Source organism: Drosophila novamexicana, unplaced genomic scaffold (assembly GCF_003285875.2).
Source record: "Drosophila novamexicana strain 15010-1031.04,08,12 unplaced genomic scaffold, DnovRS2.1 tig00001856-arrow-arrow-pilon, whole genome shotgun sequence".
NCBI lineage: Eukaryota > Metazoa > Arthropoda > Insecta > Diptera > Drosophilidae > Drosophila > Drosophila novamexicana.
The window spans coordinates 41,720-63,745 of NW_020824901.1; the positions used below are offsets into that span (position 1 = coordinate 41,720).

Here is a 22,026-nt window from a genome sequence, read left to right on the forward strand (position 1 = left end):
TACTTTATGGGGTCGGAGAAGCTTCCTACTGCCTGTTACATACATTTGGATTTTGCACAAATACAATATACCCTTATACCCATTTTTAATGGGTTCAGGGTATAAAAAGAGCTCACAGGCATATTTTTTGCATTGAATTGACCATCGGCTCTTTAATTTTCCCTTGAGCAATTTGATCTTTAATCAATACAAATTAAGATAAACGATATGCCAAATACCAGTCAGACCCAGAGCCAGATTCAGTTGAGTAATTAACGAAGCTCCCTGAAATTGATTTCAGTACGGAGCTCACTCGTCGAATATTTCAAATATTTTGATTGATGAGCGGCGCCTGCCCCCATGTTGGCTGTAGCTTAATTAAATTTTCTCGCTGTTGAAGCCAACTTTTCGACGTTGAAGGGAATATCATAATTGTTTTCTTTTTATACCCTGAACCCATTAAAAATGGGTATAAGGGTATATTGTATTTGTGCAAAATCCAAATGTATGTATCAGGCGGAAGAAAGCATCTCCGACCCCATGAAGTATATATATTCTTGATCAGCATCAATAGCCGAGTCGATCTAGCCATGTCCGTCTGTCTGTCCGTCCGTCCGTCCGTATGTATGAACGCAAGGATCTCAGAACCTATAAGAGCTAGAGACTTGAAATTTTAGATGTAGGTGCTCCGAACTTACTCCGTTTCCAAGCAATCGATAAAAATCGATATCGATATCCTGTTTTTTGGGCAATTTTGGTAAATAATAAGAGCTAGAGTCACCAAACTTGACATATAGCTTCTAAAATAGAATATATATATGCATTTGATGTTGGATGAGGAGGGTTCAGGGTATCCCCTAGTCGGGAGCTCCCGACTAGAGCCTCTTACTTGTTTTTGTTGTTGTTGATTTTTAAATAAATATTGCCCTTGCTGCGGCCCCGAAATGTATGCTATGCTATTTTATAGCATATTTTAATGGATATACTTTAAAAACTTTCAACAAATTAAGAACCATAAGAAATTCGATTGGGTATTGCCTACGTTGCCGCTTTCAGTTTTTCTTCTTCCCATCCGGTAAAAGTTGTATATAAATTGTGCATATATCAATCGGATGAAGGGCATAAAAGTGCACAAACAATTTCATGGCGGACTCTTCTTCCGCATAAAGTATAACACGTGTTCGCAGAAAACAAACTTTTACTCGCACTTTCCATGCAAGTGGGGTGGATTTGCGGAAAAGCGTGATTTTCGGTCGGAATTTTTCGAAAAGTGTGAAACAGCAGCCAAATAAATTTACAGAAATAACGTTGACAATGAGCTTAACGGCTGACTGAGCAAAAAAGCTTTCCTACAATCGTTTTCCGCGCATTTTTCACCTATGCTCGTGGAATTTCACAAATTACATTACGTAAGGCAATTATAATTACAGTCAGGAGAATCAGTTTTATTGAGATAAAAGAAAAAATACATAATTAAATAATGAAACTCCAGATTTTTTTTCTTTTTTCAATAATTTGACTCTTTATGAAAAATAATTATTATTCATATATAACTATATATTTTTATTAAATTTTTTTATATATAAATAATTCTCATATATAGTACAAAAATATAGCTATGGTAAATATACAATTTCTTGGTCGTAACCTTAACTCCGGGCAAACCTTTAACCTTTTTGTACATAGAATGTGTGTGTAAGCGTGTGTGCGTGTATGTGTGTGTGTTTATGTCTATCTGATTGAAGGTTAAGCCCGAAGCCCCAGCATAAGTTCACATAAATATAAAACTTATTTTAGTTTAGTTTCGATATTCGTTTTTTTTTTCTTTTTCTTTTTTTTTGTTTTTGCAATAAGCATTATTGCCATAATGCTAAAAGACAGCTACAATCAAGAAAAAAACAATGCGAAATCAATGCGAACACACAAACCAAAACGCACTCACACATAAACGCACTCGTGTATGTGTCTATATATGTGTGTGCGTGTGTGTCTGCTGTTGCTGTGCGATAAAAGTTGACTCGTGCCAGTTTGGAGCAGTAACCAAATAAACAAGAAAAAAAAAACAGAAAACAGAAAACAGAAAACGCATACAAAACAAAGTGAATGTGAAATGCGAAAATACCAAAAACAACAATCAACAACGACCGCCGTTAGCGCCAGGAGCAGCACCAACCTATCCCGTGCCCGCCAAACCCAATAACAACAACAGCAGTAATAATAAAAAAAAAAGGAGCCAGAACCATAAATTTATCATTACATACCAACAGCTAGCAGCAGCAGCGGCGGCGTCGGCGGCGGCGGCAGCAACTACCTCAACACTGCAGCATGTCAAATATCGCCAGCGTGCCCAAAGCAAAACACACGCACACTAAGGTGGGCAACAGCAGCAGCAGCAGCAGCAGCAGCAGCGGCAGTAGCAATGAAGCCGGTGACGCAACGGTTCTGCGGGAATCATGCATATGCTGAAGCATGCAGGGGGCTTATATTTGTGTGTGTGTGTGTGATTTCTGTTGTAGGGCCTGCGCGGGGGACTGGGGCAACAGAGCAACGACAAGCGACGACGCGTTGCTTTGACTGACAGCGAGACTCCGGACTCTGTTGGTTGCCTGCTGCTGCTTTGGCATGCACTCGACGATGCCAAGGCTTCGTTCGGGGGAGGGGAGGAGAGTCGCATAAGTTGAAAATTGGGCATGGCAAAAGGAGCACGAACCGGGCACGAACCGGGCACGACCAAAACGAAGCAAAAACCGAAGCGTCAGCACACGACTCTGCCGTTGGGCGGGTATTTGGTTGGCGGGTGAATGCGCGCTGCCAGCGTCGGCAGCGACGTTGCTGTATTGTCGTTTGCTACGTGTATACACGCGGTGCCGAGCAACAAATTGAGTCAGTATCGCACAAACAACACTAACGGAAACATCAACGTGCAAAGCAAAGACGGACAGACGCTTTCTGTCTCGACTGGTCTCACTGTGCGTCTGCCTGCGAGTGTCTGAGTGTGTGTGTGTTTCACTGCGTGTGTGTTCACGTTTGTGTGTGCGTGCAAGTGTGTGTGTGCGTATGTGTGTGTGTGTGTGATGCGACTTTTGCCATTGCCATTTGGACAAGCGTCCCTGCTGTGGTAGTCGGCGCAGCAGCAACAAACAATAAGCAGCAGCAACAACAGCAAAAAGATTAGAAGTGAACCACAGAAAAGAACAGTAAAATAAAACAACAACAACACACAGACAGCATTGCAACTGTACAATCGTATAAATAGAAAAAAAAGGCATGAAGCAAACAGCAAAGAAAGCAAGTTGAAAGCAAGCGGCAAACTTCGCCGTTATTTTTTGTTTTTTTTTTGGTTTACCCTTTTTTTTTTTGATCTTTTAACGGTCGTTAAGCGTCTCGTGGTCAGTTGTATACGATAAATACATACATATATATTGCATAGAACAAATGCAATATATGCATTTTTTTTCCTGTTCATAGTTGAAACATATTTGAGCGAAAGAGTTGAAAATAAATAGAAAATCAGCGCCCAAATGCGGCGACGTGATATGTGCATACAACAACGGCAGCAGCAGTAGCAGCAGCAGCAGTAGCAGCAGCAGCAGTAGCAGCAACAGCAGCAGGAGCAGCAGCAGCAGCAGCAGCAGCAGCAGCAGTAGCAGCAGCTCCATGTTGCAGTTGCCATAGCTACATATATAGCACGCAAAATCTGTTCTATCAGCTTACACATGCTCATGCTTCAGTGGCAATATGTACGAGCAGCAGCTACAGCAGCAACAGCAACAACAACAGCAGCAGCAGCAACAGCAGCAGCAGCAGCAGCAACAACATTTGTGACAGCCGCGTGCCAAAAATTGCCGATTTTAACAAGCAAATTGCAACAGCGACAGCAGCGACAACTATTGCTAACTAAAGCAACAACAACGACAACAACAGCAACAACAATAACAGCAACAGCAGCAGCAGCAGCAACAACAACGAATATTGCAACCAGGCGCCGCAAACTAATCAAGTGGGTACCGTTAACAACACACTAACACACACAAACCCATATACTTATCCATGTATATATATATATATATATATATATTTATGCATTATGTATGCAACTGCAACCAAGCAGTGCAAACAACAGCAACATCGTCAGCAACAGCAACAACATACTCATGCAGCCGCCTGTTAAGTGCCAGAGCCAAGCGCATTTTCTAAATGAGTTATGTACTCATGTACTCATCTATGTACTCATGTACTCATGTACTCATGGTACTCATGGTGGCCATAGTACCCTATGGTACTCGTGGTATTCGTGGTACTCGTGCTTGTGTTTGTGGTGCTCATATACTCATGCACACATATCTACTCATGTATTTGGCGCTTGTCGTTTGCATTTTGGGGGGCATTGGCATTTTCAGAGCGCCATGCAGAAAAGATTGTGGCATGCAAAGCCGTTAACCACAATGGCCACAATGCCACAAACACAATATACAATTCCAGGCAAAAAGCATTCAACCAAAATTCCCAACCCCCTCCCAATCCCCCACAAAACCCGCCCACCGCATCGGCAACGGCAAGTGCCTGGCAATCTGGACAAAAAGCTTTTCGTGTCAGCCACAGATCCTGGGCGAGTGTTGTGCTAAGCTTAAGCTAGCTTATTGCCAATGCGATAACACCAGCACGCACACACGCACACACGCACACACACACACACACACACACACAGAAATTATATCATAGACTTAATAGACCTCCACTAGTATTTACTATTGTGGCATTGTTTTATTATGCCAAAATACAATGCATATAATGCGGCACGTACGAGGCGTATTCACTGTATCTTCATTTTAAAACAATATGCAAAGTTCTTTTCAATAGCCCTTAAGTTAGTTAAGAGTTCAAGTTGTAGCTGAAAGTTACTTGCAAAGTTTTCTTCTGACTATTGCCAACTTTTTCTCGAACACATTTGCAAATGGCTTTTTAATGTTGGCTATAAGCATGGCTGCCAGGCCCAACAAACATTTGCCCGTTGCTTTGCTTCTGGGCTCAAACTAACGCCTTGCGGTTCAATTCGTGAAACTAGTTTTCTGCATGTTCGACTAAAGCCAAATATAAATATTGGCAATCCGGATCTCTTTTTGCAACCATATTTCTTATTAGTTTTTTGTAGGAAATAGTTCCAAAGTTCCTTGTAAAGTTCTTTACAAGGTTGTTTAACTGGCAATTCGTTTCACATCTCTTTAATATAACAGTCACCTAAACATATCGTTTTTTTCACATTTATCTAGAAGATGACATTACAATTATCAACATAGCCTTGACATAAGATTTCGCGATCCCATTAAGTTTAACAATCGCTTTAGCATTGAGTGCTAATCGCAAACTTTGTAACTATCTGTTAAATATTTGACTAAATTGCCTTGACATAAGTCCTCGCGTTCCTATATAATTTAACAGTCGCTAATCTGCTGTTAAGCGGACTTTTTATCTGCCTGTCATATATTTGCCAAAAACGTTAGCTGTGCAGCGTTGCCACCTTGATATGTTTTGCCCATATGGCAGCCTCATTTTATGGATTGACTTTTTCAAGAAATTTTTATTATTATTGCTCAGCATGTACTTTCAAGAATCATCACAACTGTTCAAAATGACTTTGTTTTCAATTTTCGGATGAAAACATATTAAAAACCTGAGAGCCCGATACAAGTATAAATATTTCAATTCATATATCAAAAAAATCAAAACAACAAATTTTTTCCATCATTTTGTTGAGTTAATAGAACAATTTCGGTGTAAACAAAGTCTTATGTTTGATTTTTTGTTACGTTTTTATGAGGCTTTGCTGACTTTTCTAATTTTGGATAAATCAATCATATTCATAGTTTTTGGGCTGAACATTTTTGTTTATATCATTTATCAAAATTCGAAAATAATTTTTCAAACTATGTGATATTGAAATAAATTGTTAGCTTGATGAGTTAACGGCAACAGAAACGAGTTTATTTGCTCAAAACAAAAAGAATGAATAAAATTAATGTCTTGTGTATATGTGATATATTTGTAGATAAAGTAGATAATCAAACTAAATTTGGAGCCAACAAGTTTCACTTTGCACTCAAAATGTTATCTTTGGAGCAACGAGCTGATGTTAATTAACATCCAATGTTTCTCTTTAACTAAAACAGGCATTACATTTCGCTAACATGCGTGCAAATGTTATTAACAGTAACTGCATTTGGTTAACAGCTTTTGCAACATTTTCGAAAAGTTTCACTTTGATCTCATAATGTTATCTTTAGAGCGAAGAGCTGCTGTTAATTAACAGCCAATGTTCCTCTTTAACTGAAACAAGCATGACATTTCTCTAACATGCGTGCAAATGTTATTAACAGTAACGGAATTTGGCTAACAGCTTTTGGCACTGTTTGGGCATGAACTACTTGGCCGTACTCAGCGGAGCCCGTCGAAAAACATTACGTTTTTATTGCATCTGTAATAAATGTTTGCAAAAATTTCGGACCCGTCAAATTCGTGCAAATTCGCTTTCAATTTCGGCGCATGCAATGCTGCAGCAGAATGTACTCGATCCTATTTCCAATTCGATGCACCAGCCCCGCGCTGTGTGTGCGCCCATTTGGAGTCCCAGTCGCAGATATATAAATATATATAGATATATATCTAAATATATATATGCGTTTACTATATATTGACGCTCTCATCGGAATGCACTTGTATGCGCATTGTATCTGAAATATATGTGTGTCTGCGGTTCAGGAATTTGCCATAAATAGCACCCGGCGAGCTGTTTTTTAATGTGCAGCCAAAGTTTCTCCCAGTCTCCCGGTGCTCGGGCCATAGCTCTATATATATATATATATATATATATCTATATCTGTCTCTGTCTAGGGAGACTGCACATAACCAATGCGTTTTCGGAAATGTCTCCCAGCTAAACAGATATAACCCATCTGTATGCCTCAATTAACAGAGAAGTTCATTTTAATGGTCTCTTTGGGCATTTTAAGTAGTTTTGTTTTTGTTTTATGGATTACGTTTTATTTATTTTTTTGATGCAACAACAAGGCGCTGATTCAATAGCATATTTATGTTGTCTCATTTGGAAATCATTTTAATACCCTCAACGCGTTGGAAGTGGGTGAAAAGGGTATAATAGGTGAGGGCAAGTGCTAGAAGCTTTCTTTTCCTAGTTAAAAAAAAAAAAAATTATATTTTCTTGATCAGGACGATGAGTTAAGTCTAAGCAAGTCGGTTCGTCTGCATATCTATATATATATCTCTATAAAAAGCGATTTTGAAACGTATTTTTTTTTTTGGCATAACTCGAGAATTATCAGAGCTAGATAAGCTCAACCTGGCTTGTAGGTTCCTTTATTTCACTTTTCGATACGTTTCAAGCATTCCAGCAGAATTGCAACAAGCATTCAGTTGCAGCCTTGGGATTTGGTAGACGCACACTTTGTTATGCCATATATTAAATAGCTGAAAATTTCATATAAATCGGACAATGAATAACGAAGTTTGGTTTTCTCCAGCAGAAGCACAGTCAGGCAGGGCATCTCTTAGTCGAGCTTACTTTCTTCTATTTATTTTTTTCTTTTATTGTTTTTCTTCAGGCTGTAAAGTTGCTCATCGTGTAAATTGAATTGTATATTATTTACACAGAAGTCATCTTTGAATTTTTAATGGGCTTTTGGTTAATGACCAGAAAAGCGCAATTAATGCTAACTGTAATCAATCATTCGCTCCAATTAGCCCCAAACATCTTGTCTCTTCGCGCCTCCCCGCCCTATTCTCTTTCGCCCTCAGTCTGCGTGTCCCTTTCTTGGTTAATGTGATGTACCATATGCCATCCTTTTTGACCAATGCGTCGACCGATTGCACGTTCTGGTATGGATTTCAAAACTCATTATGATACTCTACGACCTGGCGGGGCATATTGACAAAGTGCTTGGCAAAGTATTTGCCCGCACAAAATCAATGCAAATCCTGTTTAAATGCCTTTCGAATTAGTCGGTTTATTTCAAATGCCTCTAATCCTGCGCACTTTGATTTAATTAAAACGAAACAAAAGAGAAAAGTTTTGATTGCTGAATTAATTGAAATGCTTTTGCTTCGTGGATTTTATGCCAGAAATTCAAATGTTAAACGAAATTGGCCAAAGACCAAGATTTCAAATCCATTTAACATGATTAAAGTGGGTGCAAATTGTGTCAATATATAAAAAGCCAGCATCTCGGAACCCATAAAGTATATATACTTGGCCAGCATCAAAAGTCGTGTCCGCCTGTTTGTCCTTTCTTGTGAATGTATCGAACTCGGAAACTAAAAGAGCTCGTTGCTTGAAGCTAGACATATATATATATATATATATATATATATATATATAAGATCAGACGATGAGCATCGGAGTTAGTCAAGAATGTTTTCTCCGTATATCTTGGGTTTGAGGAAAGAAGAAGATTCACGGCCGTAAGGTTCGTTCCTTGAGGTGGGCATGCATGTATTTGTGTGTACGTGAATGTGTGAGTGTGTTCTTGGGTATGGAAGAAACTTCGAGTTTTCGTAGCGGCAAGTCTAATGAACTATTTGGCTGGGATAGAACATAGCTTAGTTAGACAAAACATAGTTAAATATATAGAAAAATACTTATCTTAAATGTATGCTATTTTTGAGCCAATATAAAAAAACATTATATATAAAAAAAAGAAAAGAAACCGACAAGTAGACGGAGAGGCGAACAGATGCTGAGCTAGAATATATATATAATTACTTTATGGGTACGGAGACGTCTCGTTCTATGCGTTACACATTTCATGACAAAATTATAGTATCCTCCACAAGGGTATACATTCTTTAATAGTTCAAAACAGTGCAAGATCTGATTGAATCCTCCACGTAGGAAATTCTCATTTTTCTCCAGGTTAAACCTTGGATAGAGAACTTCAATGTAGACTGATGTATGTCCCGTTTGAAGCATTATCCAGGGTCAGGTAATTATGGAACCATAAAGCTCCATTATACTTAGTTATCGACAATGTATTGCATGATATTAATAATGCTAAACAAAGTTATGCCTTATATAACCATAAGGAATATGCTAGTTTCTTGGATGATTTGGGTTCTGCTTTCCATCAGGTTTGCCAATAAAAATGCGTATAAACGGAAATTTGGAGCTGGCTCGTTGGGGTTCATGTTAATTACGAATGTTAATGTTAATATTAATGTTAATGTTAATGTGAATGTGAACGTAAATGCAAATGCGCAACGTTTAGCCATCGATTAGGCAAACAGTTTATTCATAATGTTAAATTACTGGAGGTTTACGTATGCGGCGCGTTAATTGATTTGCCCATTTTTATTGCATGAGCACAAAAACAATCGAAAACAAAAAAAATAAAAAATAAATGAACTTTCCGTTAACTTTTCATAAGGTAATTTGGCTGAGTTCCTGCGGTGTGAGAGCTGTGCGTGTGCGTGTGTGTGTGTGTTTGTCTCTGTGTGTGTGTGTGTGTGTGTGTGTGAGAGTGTGTGTGTGAGTCGTTACAAACATTTTAGCTCCACTTGACGTGTCGTATATGTATATGGAGATATGTAACATCTGCTGATTTTTGGCGCTTCCATTGCCATTGATTGATTTTCCGTGTGGCTGCATCTACTTAAAAATATATTTCCATATACATACATATATATTTACTTACATTTGCGGTGCGTGTGTATGTATTTGTGTGCCTCTGGGCACATAAAATATTTATATAGTTCATGTAGTCAATTTACATCCGAGTCCATCAGCGTTGTCTCATCAATGTCAAGCCAATGAACCCAAATGTTTATTGCCAGCCTGCAGAACATATTCAATTTATGCGCCCACCAAGTGGGCGTGTCTCTGTCACTGTGTGTGTGTGTGTGTGTGATACCCTTTTCATGCCAGGCAGCTGTGTGTGAGTGTGTGTGCGGGGGTAAGTGTATGATAGATTCGTCTTGCTGTCGTTGTTGCTCTTTGTTAGCACAAAGAATTGTATAAATACGTAAGAAACCAAGTTGAAAAGTTGATGCTGTTCGACTGGCAGCTATCCTGTAAACAGAGCTCGCCTTGATTTAAACTTTTTATAAGATTTATAGAATAATAGTCTATCAGTTTCTAGAGTTAATATGGACCGTTGGGACGGACAAATTTGCAAATCGGTATGAAAACTGGAACAACTTTGTTGATATCGAAGAGCATTGCATATATGTATACACACTATAGAGTCTATCAGGGCATGCTCTATTTGAGAGTGTGTATGGTTACAGGGTATATTTAGGATATTTTGTATATGCTAAAATAAATACGCATTCAATTAGTAAATAAATATCAAATGGCAGTAAAGCTGGGTACACATATCTGCTGTGTACACAAGCTGGTTATACCACAAATAGTTACAGGGTATATGTATGATATTTTAGATTACTCATTCAATTAGAAATTTCGAAGAGCATAAGATAGATGTATATAATGTTTAATGGTACAGTCTACACAATTTGGGCATACTCTATTTGAGCAAGTTTAGATTTATAGGGTATAGATGGCATATTTTTTATATGTTTATATATCGCATTCAATTAGTAAGTTAATATCGATTGGCATTAAATATATACAGTATACCCTACATTTGATACATGTATATAAAGTATTGTGATACAGTCTAGATAATCGGTGGCATACCTTATTTGAGCTTGTTTATGCTTACAGGGTATATATAGGATATCTTATGATAAGTGAATAGTCATTGAATTGGAAAGTTACTATTAAAAGCCATTAGTTATATGTTTCAATATGAACTGGGCATATCCTATTTGAGCGTGCCTATGAATACAGGGTATCTATAGGATATTCTGTATATGCTAAGTAAATACTCATCATCAATTGGAAAGTACGGCATTAAATATTTGCATGCAGAATCTACTATCTACACAATATGAGCATACCCTATTGCAGAATGTCTATGGCTACAGGGTATATTTAAGACATTTTGTATATGCGAAGTACATACGCATTCAATTAGAAAATAAATGGGCTAAAATGGCCAAATCGTTTATGACTCAGTGCAGGCACTCGCACATAAGTACTGCCTCCCCTTCCCCTCCCCCCTACCCCCTACCCCCTCCTAGTGGGCCACCAAAGCGTTTTTCCTAAACACATTTCAAAGAAAATATCTTTATAATGGGAATGTGTTATTGTTTACTACAAAGATAGATATACAAGTATGTATATATATATTTGACATCTTTAACAGTCTTGGCATTTGTCTGATATATCTATATGTATGTATATAGGTGTGTGTGTGTGTGCGTGTGTGCGTGTGTGCGTGTGTACTTAGTTATAGATCTAGCTCGACGCTTGTCACGACTAGACAACGTCAAAATGTCTATCTAAATCTGTTTTTTTTATTTTTTTGGTTGTCTTCCTCTCTTCTTCTTCTTGTTCTTCTATTACGTGTGTCATTTCAATTTTCCGTTCAAATTTCTGGGAATGGGAACAAGTAAATTACTTTGGCACAACCTTTTGTGTGTTGTCTGTGCGTGTGTGTGTGGGTGTGTTTGTATAGTACTATATTATAAAAGTATTATATGTAGATGAATGCGCGACTCTTGTCTGAAGGGCAGCTCTAAGAAGCATTCCTGTTGATGCTTTCATTAACTTGGCATCAATTGGCCCGTCGCCCCGTCACGCCCCGCACCGCCGTGCCACGCAATCAGCCGATCCGTCCAAAAGTCCTTTGTGTGCTTTGTACCAGGATTGCGGTGTGGTGTGGTATGGGGGGCATGAGGCGGGAGGCGGGGGCGACCCACATCGAAAATGTCAGCTCTCGGCATTGTGTTTGGTTTGGTTGGGTGGCTTGGCTGTGCCAGGCACATTCACAATATCAGACATTGTAGCTAAGGAGATGTTTGAAACTTGCTAACATTTTCATTTAGTTGCTCAACTTGAGAAAAGGTCAATCAAATGCTGCTAAAAAAAACCCGTTACCTTCATCATCCCATAGACTTGTCTTACAGCCAAAGTGAAAATGTAACCCGCTGACAAGGCGCTCAGCATTCTTTCTTAATATACATATATCTAGCATTTGGTTCGGGTATCCACAACATTTTGACACTCAGATCTGAACCCTTAGATAACGCCAACCTGAGCGCAAAGTGGCGAAAGCTGAGATAACTTTGAAGTTATATTGAAAACTATAAAATTTAAGTTTTTGCTTGTAGATAAATTTGTATTTTACTTTGTAAATTAAATCTGATAAATTCGCGCTTTTAATAACTCGTTTCGAAAGGGGCGCAAGAAGCGCAGTGAAGCGATAAGTTCGCTCGCCTTAGGAGATGGGCGATGCGTTGTGTCAAGAAGCGAGAAGCTTTAAATGTCTCTGACTAAGTTTTTTCTTTTAATCCTTTTCTTGGTCATATTTTTAAATAGCTTTTTACTTTATTTCTAGCTTTATAGCTGACTACGCTTCTCGCTTTGCTTCTTAGCGAGTTGCTTTAAACTTAATTCCTAGCTTCACAGCTGACTGCGCTTCTCGCTTTGCTTTTTGACTACCTTCCCGCAATTAATTGTTAAGATTTGCTTCTCACTTCATTCCTAAGTTCACAGCTAACTACGCTTCTCACTTTGTTTCTTGCCTTTTTTTTCGATTTTAATTGTTAAAATTTGCTTTTCGATTTGCTTCTTACCCCATTTCTAGCTTCACTGCTTACTATACTTCCCGTTTAGCTTCTTGTCCTCCTTCTCGCTCTTCATTACTTTGCTTTTCCTTTGATTTGCTTCTCACTTCAGTTATCAAATATTTAGATTCATTTCTATCTTCACTTATAACTGCGCTTTTTGCTTTGCTCTTTCACTTCGCTTCATTTTGAATTGTCCGTCTACTTTTTTTATGCTCTCCTTTTAACTTGCTGGGAGCTCGGTTCATATTTCTCATTCCATTAAGTTTCTCGTTATTTTTGCCTTGTTGATTGCTTCACTTCTTGTTTTGATTTTAATTTTGGCCTTCTGCCTTAAGACCAGTTGTCCCTTTACTACGTTTCTCGCTTTTATTTATGCGTTCTGTTCATTCTTTTTGTGGATTTTGTTTTCGCAATCCAATTTACTTTCCGCTCTGGTAAAGACATAATTTGTTGCTTTATTGATGAACTAGCTTTTCTTTTCATTTTCACGCTGACACCTATAGCGTGATAAGCATTACAGGACACTTGGCTCACTTCTCGCATCGCTTCTCGCTTAACGAGTGTGTCAACGCTTGCCGATCTGAATTCATGTATTACTTCTCACTCTGCTTCTTACATCGCCTTCTACTGCTCGACAATTTTAAGTGCATAAAATGACGCATGAAAACGTTTAAAGCACTTCTCGATACGCTTCTCCCTTCGCTTTTGTCATCGTTTCTGACCCCACTGAGGTCAGCGGCCGTGTCCAAATGGGCTTCTGCTGTTGGCGTTTACTTAACTTCTTGCTTAACTTGATTGTCAACGCTTCTCTGTTTGAATGCACGCATGATTTTCACTCTGCTTCTCGCCTCGCCTTCAACTTCCCTTCACCTTTAAATGCATTAATGAGGTATGGAATCGCTTAAGGCACTTCTCGCTACGCTTCTTCCTTATTATTGCGCTGCCCACAGTTCGCTTTTGTCATCGTTTCCAGCTGCTCCATGTGGCCCCACTGACGTCAGCGGCCGTGTCCAAATAGGCACTTACCGTTGGCATTTACTTAACTTCTCGCATCACTTTATGCATCGCTTCTCGCTTAACTTGTTTGTCAGCGCTTTACTATCTGCTTCTCACTCTGCTTCTCGCCTCGCCTTCAACTTCCCTTCACATTTAAATGCATAATTGAGGTATGGAATCGTTTAAGGCACTTCTCGCTACGCTTCTTCCTTATTGTTGCGCTGCCCACAGTTCGCTTTTGTCATCGTTTCCAGCTGCTCCTTGTGGCCCCACTGACGTCAGCGGCCGTATCCAAATGGGCACCTACCGTTGGCGTTAGGTAACTGCCTTATAAAAGGCATTTGGCCGTAACTTATCCATTCGTTATGGCCGTCCTTTCAAATGTGCTTGACGAATGCAACGAGGTCGGCAGACTATTCTCTTCTAAGCTGGAAATAAAAATGTGCCCGGCTTGAGCCAAGTTAACGATTTGCTTGTTTCCTTAGTACCATAATGAATTTATATATACGTATATATATATTATACAAGTATATGTGAGGGGTCAGTCCTTGGAACAGATGAACGGCAACAACAACAATAATTGCACAAAGCTCAGCGCCAGGACGCAGCTCGGCCTCTGATTTTGAGTTGTGCAATAAATTTTTATCTCTACATGCGAACGTCGAATTCGAGTAGAGCCCAAAGGAGAGGGGAGGAACCTGTCGGTTACGAGGCAACGCGTATTGGGGATTGGCGCACGTGGAATCAAGCGGCTCGTCGAGAAGGGGGGCGTGAACGGGTGACTGGCACGGGAGGCGTTGTCCGGAATTGTGGCCAGGCCATTAAACAAGGCTATCAGGTTTGAATGGGCAAACCTGAAGCGGCCATTACACAATAGATTTTTGTTGTTGCTTTTTTTCCGGCTTTTTTCTTTTATTTGTATTTTCCTTTTTGTTGGCTTTGTTTTTCTACTGAAGCCAGTTGCTCTGCTTCGGACACGAGTCCGTGTCCTGCAGCCGCTGTTGCCGTTGTTGTCGCCGTTGTTTTATTGTTATTGGCCGGGCTGTGTGGCATGTTTTAACGCCGACTGCTGAATGACATCTGGGTTACCTGGCCAACTGGCACATAACTTATACCCCCGGCACAGTGAGCGCCAGCAGTATGCAACTTCCGTTCCCGCATCTCGCTGGATATTCACACGCGCTCTCAAGTCAATCACTGTTCGCCGCACAATATGTCCATTGTTCGAATTTGTCCCGTTTCTAAAAACAATTAATAGAGACTCTATCAATGCTATACATGACGCACTTCAAATGGGCAAAGAACCCATCGCCCCAATCCCCATAAATCTCATACAATTTTACTGAGAAATTGGACAAACTTGTAAAAAAACAAGTAAGAGGTTCTAGTCGGGAGCTCCCGACTAGGGGATACCCTGAACCTTCTTCTTCCAACATCAAATGCATATATATATTCTATTTTAGAAGCTATATGTCAAGTTTGGTGACTCTAGCTCTTATTATTTACCAAAATTGATTGATTGGAAACGGAGTAAGCTATCGATTACCGGAAACAAACTCGATCTGCGCGGGAACTAGGAGCACCTACATCTTAAATTAAAAGTCTCTAGCTCTTATAGGTTCTGAGATCCTTGCGTTCATACATACGGACAGACGGACATGGCTAGATCGACTCGGCTATTGATGCTGATCAAGAATATATATACTTTATGGGGTTATGCTTCCTTCTGCCTGTTACATACATTTGGCTTTCGCACAAATACAATATACCCTTATACCCATTTTTAATGGGTTCAGGGTATAAAAACAAAAACTTGAGAATGCTCTGTCCTGCTTTCTTCACACACACACACACACAAACATGCTTGACTTGCTTCTTCTTCTTTTAGCCCCCACACTAAGGACACCAGATTCTCAAATAACTTTGTTGTTTATTGTCCAATCTCTATGACATTTTCAGAGCGTAAATATGCCATACAAAGTCTTTGTATACAAGGTTATATCTCGCAAAATTATTTTCCTTTTCAATTTTTGAGAAATCATACAAAATTTAACCACAAAAAAAAAACATCTGAGAATGCTTCGCGTACTTTCTATACATGCATATACACACACACAGATGGAGCTTCATGACGCTTCGTGCAAAATATTGCACGGCTTGAATCAGGTATACAAAAATCTGTATAAATCTAAGGCAAAGACCAAATTTGTGTTTTCTTAGCCCCCTCCCTCTCCACACATAAAGGGAAGTACGCTCTCAAATAACTTCGGTCTTTACTGTCCGACCTTTACAACGTCTATATATATCCAAGGACAAGACTAGAATTAGAACTAGAATATTTCTTTAAATTTTTTGAGAGAATGGGTGAGGGATCCAAATAGTTAAATACTCTAGATCTGGCTTATGGAATCTGTATTATTTGTATTAGCGATTGATTGGTAGATATATGATATCGCAGTATTGCCTACATGTAGCTAGCATAGTGAAACTTATAACAAAAACGTTTTTTTTTTCCAAGATATTCTCATCAAACCCAGCTTTATCGAGCTTCTTTATTCTGATAAATCTGCAAGAGGGAAATGTCTACATGGGCATTAAATCTTTTTGTTTTCTATATCTTTATTTGACAACTTTACGTTTTCAACCATTTCGACCATCCATTCTCTGCGAACGATCGCTCAAAAGTCTGTTAAATACATCAATTCAGCTTGCTATAAATCGATACATGTCGATACATGCAACGCTTATTTCGATATCGATATATGCATATCTAAGACTTAGGTATTTATTACGATCTTTACAATCACAGGACATGAGTTTGGGACTAAGTGATTTATTTGTACGATTTTGATCATATATTGCTTCTTAATTTTCAGCAAATTTAGACACCTGATTGATGTGAATGAAAATGAAGATATTTCTAAAATGTTGTGTTAAGGACTTAAATATTTTATTGAGTTTTACAATTCCTTAATCATCTTTCCTATGGAAGCTATAGTGATATAGAGATAAGTATAGTAAGGTAATCTTGAGAAAACAAAGACTTCTACATAGAAGAGATCAGTATTTGCTCAAACAAACTAACAGCTACATATATAGAATAGCAATACAATCCAAACGACGCATCTAGTCCAAGTCCCATTTAGATACCTTCAAAACTAAGATCCTGGTTTCGTTCCCATCAAGAATATATATGTATATAATATATATACATATACAATTTATTGCGTCGCAAATGGTGTCTTCCAATGGATAGTTGTTTATAAAATATTCTGCCTGTCATTATAATTCTTCAATTATTATCCAACACTTAGTAATTTGAATATGCTATGGAAATAACTCTGTTCGCCCTGCTTGTTGTTATGGATAATGAGCCAATTTTAAAATTCTGGAACTTAAGTCGCTTCGCCAACTGAATTACAAGGACATTTACCTCTCTGTGTGTGCATGTGTGTGTGAGTGTGTGTGTGCTATGTATGCCATAATAATATTGTTTAACTTTCTGGGTAAGGGGCTTCACAGACTTAGACCCAGACCCAGACCCAGCCTGTCATAAATTACCCGACAGTGCAGTCAATATAAAAAAAAAAAGAAAAAAAAAAAAAACAGACCCCATCAACGACTGTTTTTAATGGCTCTTTTTAAATTGAAGCTTGGAAAATTAAATTCACGTAGCAGTCGCCATATGCAGGTGCACATTATGCCACAACGTGGCCCATTCACAACACTGGTAGCAGCCAGTGTTGGCCTGTGAACTGTAATGCCTGAAAGAGGTGTGCACTCAAAAAAAAACCTGGTGCCCAGCATGTTAGAAAAAAGTTATAAAATTAAACATTTTTTAAAAGTAATCAAATTCACTTTTGATAAAATTTATATTGAAAATAAAGAAGTAATTCTTCTTTTTATTACTGACGAATTCAAGAAATTTCTCTGAGCTTTTCTAGCATTTGGTGTAAATAAATTGTTTTATGTGCATATGTATGTATGTATGTTGTGAAAAATTTTAACCCAATTTGTTGCCACAATTGCTGGCAATGGATTGTCTGGCCCATGGACTGGCAACTGGGGACTGGGCTTGGGCCTCTGTCTGTGGGACCTGGACTGGGGCATCGACTATTATTAGCGGCACGCTCGAATTGCCAACGGGTAGCGGCTAGGCGAATGGCTGCCCGATGTGGTTGGATGTTGGTTTGGTGGGTTTTTGGTGGTGCTCAGGTGTTTCGACTTTTTACATTTCGTGTCGCTCATGTCCCCAGACTCATGTCCTCTGTTAGTGTTATTGTAATTGTGTTACTGTTATTGTTATTGTTACTGTTGTCGTTGTCGTTGTTGTGCTATTGCGAGTCCCGTGTCGAAATGGAACAATTGCTCAAGGCAACAATAATGACAACAATTGCAAATAAGAAGGCTTTAGTCGAAAGTGCTCGACAGAAGCATGCCCTCTAATTCGAATAGTGAGCATACAAAGCTTTCAACCTATAAAGTAGCCTAAACCAAAAATAACACGACTAACGGTATTAAATGTAGACGTGTCGAACTATCGATAGTCATGCTCGATACATGTACAGCTGCAATGCTGCTATCGAAAGTCACAATATTAATGCTGTCATCGTTTGCACTTGAAACAGCAAACATTACACAATCAATATCATCGATTACCCTATCGATAGTTTCAACAATATTAACGGCGGCATATCTTGTATTATTGACTGTATTATCGATGTGAGCAATGACACAAGCGATCGATAACCCTGTTCATAACAGCGATATTGATAAATGAATCAATATCAATGTCGATAGTTATTTCTGTTATGGTTGAATAGCTAAGCGAATATTGCAGTCATATATAGAGCATTGCATATTTTAACTATAGCATTTGGCTAACATTAGCCTACAGGGTATTCCAACATATTTGAGTAGGTTGTGTTCGGTGGTGCGAGAGGCGACTTTCTTGCATAATTTACAATGCTCGTTTGTATTTATAGCTGAATTATTGATTTTCATTGTTAGATTTTGAAAGTTGTTTCCAAATTAGTTTTTCGTGGCATCCACCTGTGCGCGCAGACCAAGCGAACCAAGCCAACCAAACCTGACCAAACCGCCCAACCACCCAACCACCCATCGACGCCGCCCACCTGTCAATCGGCACGAGTCGAGCCACGGCATATACACACTTACACACTTACATATACACACACCCCCATCCAGGCAGCCAAGCAGCCAAGCGACCAACCAGTCGATCCAACCCGCCATAGCTTTGCATATAAAATATAGAAATACTTTACACACACACACACCCGCACACACACACAGCCTAAGCTCATGTGCGTGAGTTCATGTTTGCATTTCAATGTTTGCCATCCCGTAGGTGTGCGGTCATCAAGTTTTCCACCTCAGCGGGCTTAGCATTGCAAATACAAACAAACAAACATACAGTTACACACACTTGTACGCACACACACACAGATACACACACCTGTCTTTCCATATGCATAGCTCTGCTTTCGTACACGTGCTTATTGCTCGTATCTATGAACTTTCTGTCGTTATCTCTTACTACTTCTTCTTCTTCTTCTTATAGTTGACAAAAGCTTTTTGCTTCGCTGAACTTGGTCTCGGCAAGCTTTTGCCTATGTCAGCTTCTCTTGCGAAGGTTAAACTTCTCTTTTGTATATCACAAGAGAGCCGATCTCTGCCCACGTTAAGCTTACGTACTGACAAGAGGTTAGAGGTTACTTTGGCAAAATTTCGTACAATTATGCTTTATTCCTAACATCAACTTCAAGTTAAGAAATCGAACCGTAGCTATAATTTGGGATTTAACTTCATGCGATAGATAATTGATTTTACACAAGCCTGACATTTCGTTGACATAAGGATAAGAAGCCAAAGTATTATAAATTTAAACTTCATGCCAACTAACGTGGTCATGACAGGAACTTTGAAGTCTGATTAAAATAATCTGGATTTCTTTCCTCTTGTTTTATATGTGAATGACGTACATGATACTTAGGAAAGGAAAGGGAAGGGAAGGAAGCATCTCCGACCCCATAAAGTTATATGTTCTCGATCAGCATCAATAGACGACTCGATCTAGCCAGTCCCATCTCTCTGTCCGTCCATACGTATGTATGAATGCAAGGATCTCAGAAGAGCTATATAAGCTAGAGAGAACTTCAGAGCGTAGGTCTTACTAGGGCCCGCGCAGTACGAACTTGTTTCCGATAATCGATAACTTGTCCCTTTTTCAAGCAATCGATAAGAATCAATATCGAAATGCTGTTCTTTGAGCAAATCGCTAAGGTTTTAAGAACTAGAGTCCCCAAATTTGACATCTAGCTTTTAGAAGAGTATCTTTCATATTTTCGAGCTCTATTGAGGTTAGTTTACTTTTATTAGTGCTTAAGCAAACTTAAGCTTGTATCGTGAGCTGCATTTGGTGTTGTTTGAAGAGGTTGCAGGGTATCCCCTAGTCGGGGACTCCCGACTAGAGTCACTTACTTGTTTTATTGGTATGGCTAAAAATATTAGAGTAGCACTTTGACGTTTTTAGGGAAACAGAAAAAATAATCTAAAATCTAAAATTGGATAAATTAAATTTAATGAAAAATCAATTGAATTGTTTTAATGGAATTTACGATGATAGCTGTGAAATGTCAACTAAAGTGCTAATCGCTTTTCCATTTTCCCATTTCCCATTGCAGATGTCAATTCAAAAGCTAAAGGAGAACGCCAACTCGGGCTATGTTAGCTCCGAGGAGACGGACTCGCTGCTTGTATCGAACCCAACGAAGGGCGGGCGAACCGCATTGCTGCGGCAGGTGAAGAGCAGCTCGGCAAATGGACCAACATCGAACAATATGGCTTCCACGTCCGGTGGCAAACCGACGCTGATGCGTCAGGATCGGACATCCACATATCTGACAAGTCCGCAGCAGTCGCAGCATATCCGCATGGGCTCCGAGGAGAGTATGCGAGGCGGCATTGGTGTTGGGCACAACGATGAGGATATTGAGCAGGGGCTGCGTGCCGCCATTGTGCCTGACATTGAAGTACACGAAGAGGACCAAGAACTAACACAAAACACATCAACAACAACAACAATATCGGCATCGGCCAGCTTGGCTGGCGGTGCTCTGACCAAGCAGCAACAGCCGCACCAGCAGGAACAGCAGATCCAGCAGCAGCAGCAGCAGCAACAGAAACCGACCATATCAATTATGAATTTAAGCCTGAAACCGCATGACGGCACGGGAACGGGAACGGGTACGGGAATGGGAACGGGAACGGGCACCGGCTCAAGTCATCCCAATTTGGGCACATCATCATATCAGAATCTATCATCCAGCATACCGCCAAGTGCGCCCAGTCGCTGTCGTGCCTGCCGCAATTGCAGTCGACGGGCATCGACGACGCCCATCTCGACGGGCGGCCAGATCGATCGATCTGCCTCGCGGGACAGCGTGAAAAGTGCCTTCCAACAGGGTAACCTGACCAGCTCGATGGCCATATGCATATCAAACTCAGCCCTCCAACAGCAGCAGCATCAGCAGCTGCAGCACCAGCTGCTGCAGCAGCATCAGCATCCGCATCACCAGCAGCTGCATCAGCAACAATTGCAGCTGCATCAGCAACAATTGCAGCTGCATCATTATCAACAGACACAGGTGCCGCCAGTGTTAATCACATCATCACCGACAAACGGTTCGCGGATCATCAGGCAGAGCTCACAGCCGGAGTCGAGCACCACGGCCATTTGCTGTGGCTCGCACAGCTCCTGCGGCCACTCCCACACGGTACCGAATGTGTCCCTCAAGCAGCTGCGGGAAAGCACCACAGATGGCATTGCGGGCATTGCCGCCGATTCCCTGAGGATCAATGGCGGCATGCGTCCATTCAAACAGGTAAGCGACAATGTGTTTATTTTCCAATTCAACCCGGCCCCCGAAAACAAAGGAAATGCTAGCAAACTGGCCCAAAGGGATATTGGGGTCTAAGGGAATTTTGGCTGTGTACATAACCTCAACTAAATGTGCCTAGAAATAGCTTTACCTCAAAGTGTGTGTACATAGCCTCAATAAACTGTCTCTTTCTCTCCCTCTCTCTCTATCTCTATGTATCTTTGGTGTACACTGTACTACATAGAAACCCATACTACGAGTATGTAAACGTGTAGTGTCACCCGCTCCCCGCGCACTCGATGTTATGTGTTTGCCTCAACGTTTAGCCAACCCACCCCATTAAAAAAAAAAAAATGAAAAAAGAAAACCAGAACAGACTAAAAAGTAAGTGGATGGAGCAAAAAAAAGTTGTATATACTAGACACACCAGCCTTGATTACCGTTGCTT

At 39.9% G+C, this 22,026-nt stretch overlaps 1 protein-coding gene across 4 annotated transcripts in view; it reads left to right on the plus strand.

The window, feature by feature from the left end:
* The first annotated feature begins 3,929 nt into the window (after window positions 1-3,929).
* LOC115768625 (small conductance calcium-activated potassium channel protein) overlaps window positions 3,930-22,026 on the plus strand; it is an 87,237-nt gene continuing 69,140 nt past the window's right edge. For 3 of the 4 annotated variants that reach the window (XM_030713289.1, XM_030713284.1, XM_030713285.1), the window contains exons 1-2: window positions 3,930-3,979; window positions 20,382-21,581. In XM_030713289.1, the coding sequence (XP_030569149.1) occupies window positions 20,382-21,581 (1,200 nt within the window). In that variant the 5' untranslated portion in view covers window positions 3,930-3,979. The remainder of the gene's footprint in view (window positions 3,980-20,381; window positions 21,582-22,026) is intronic. The other variant, XM_030713283.1, reaches the window with a different exon arrangement.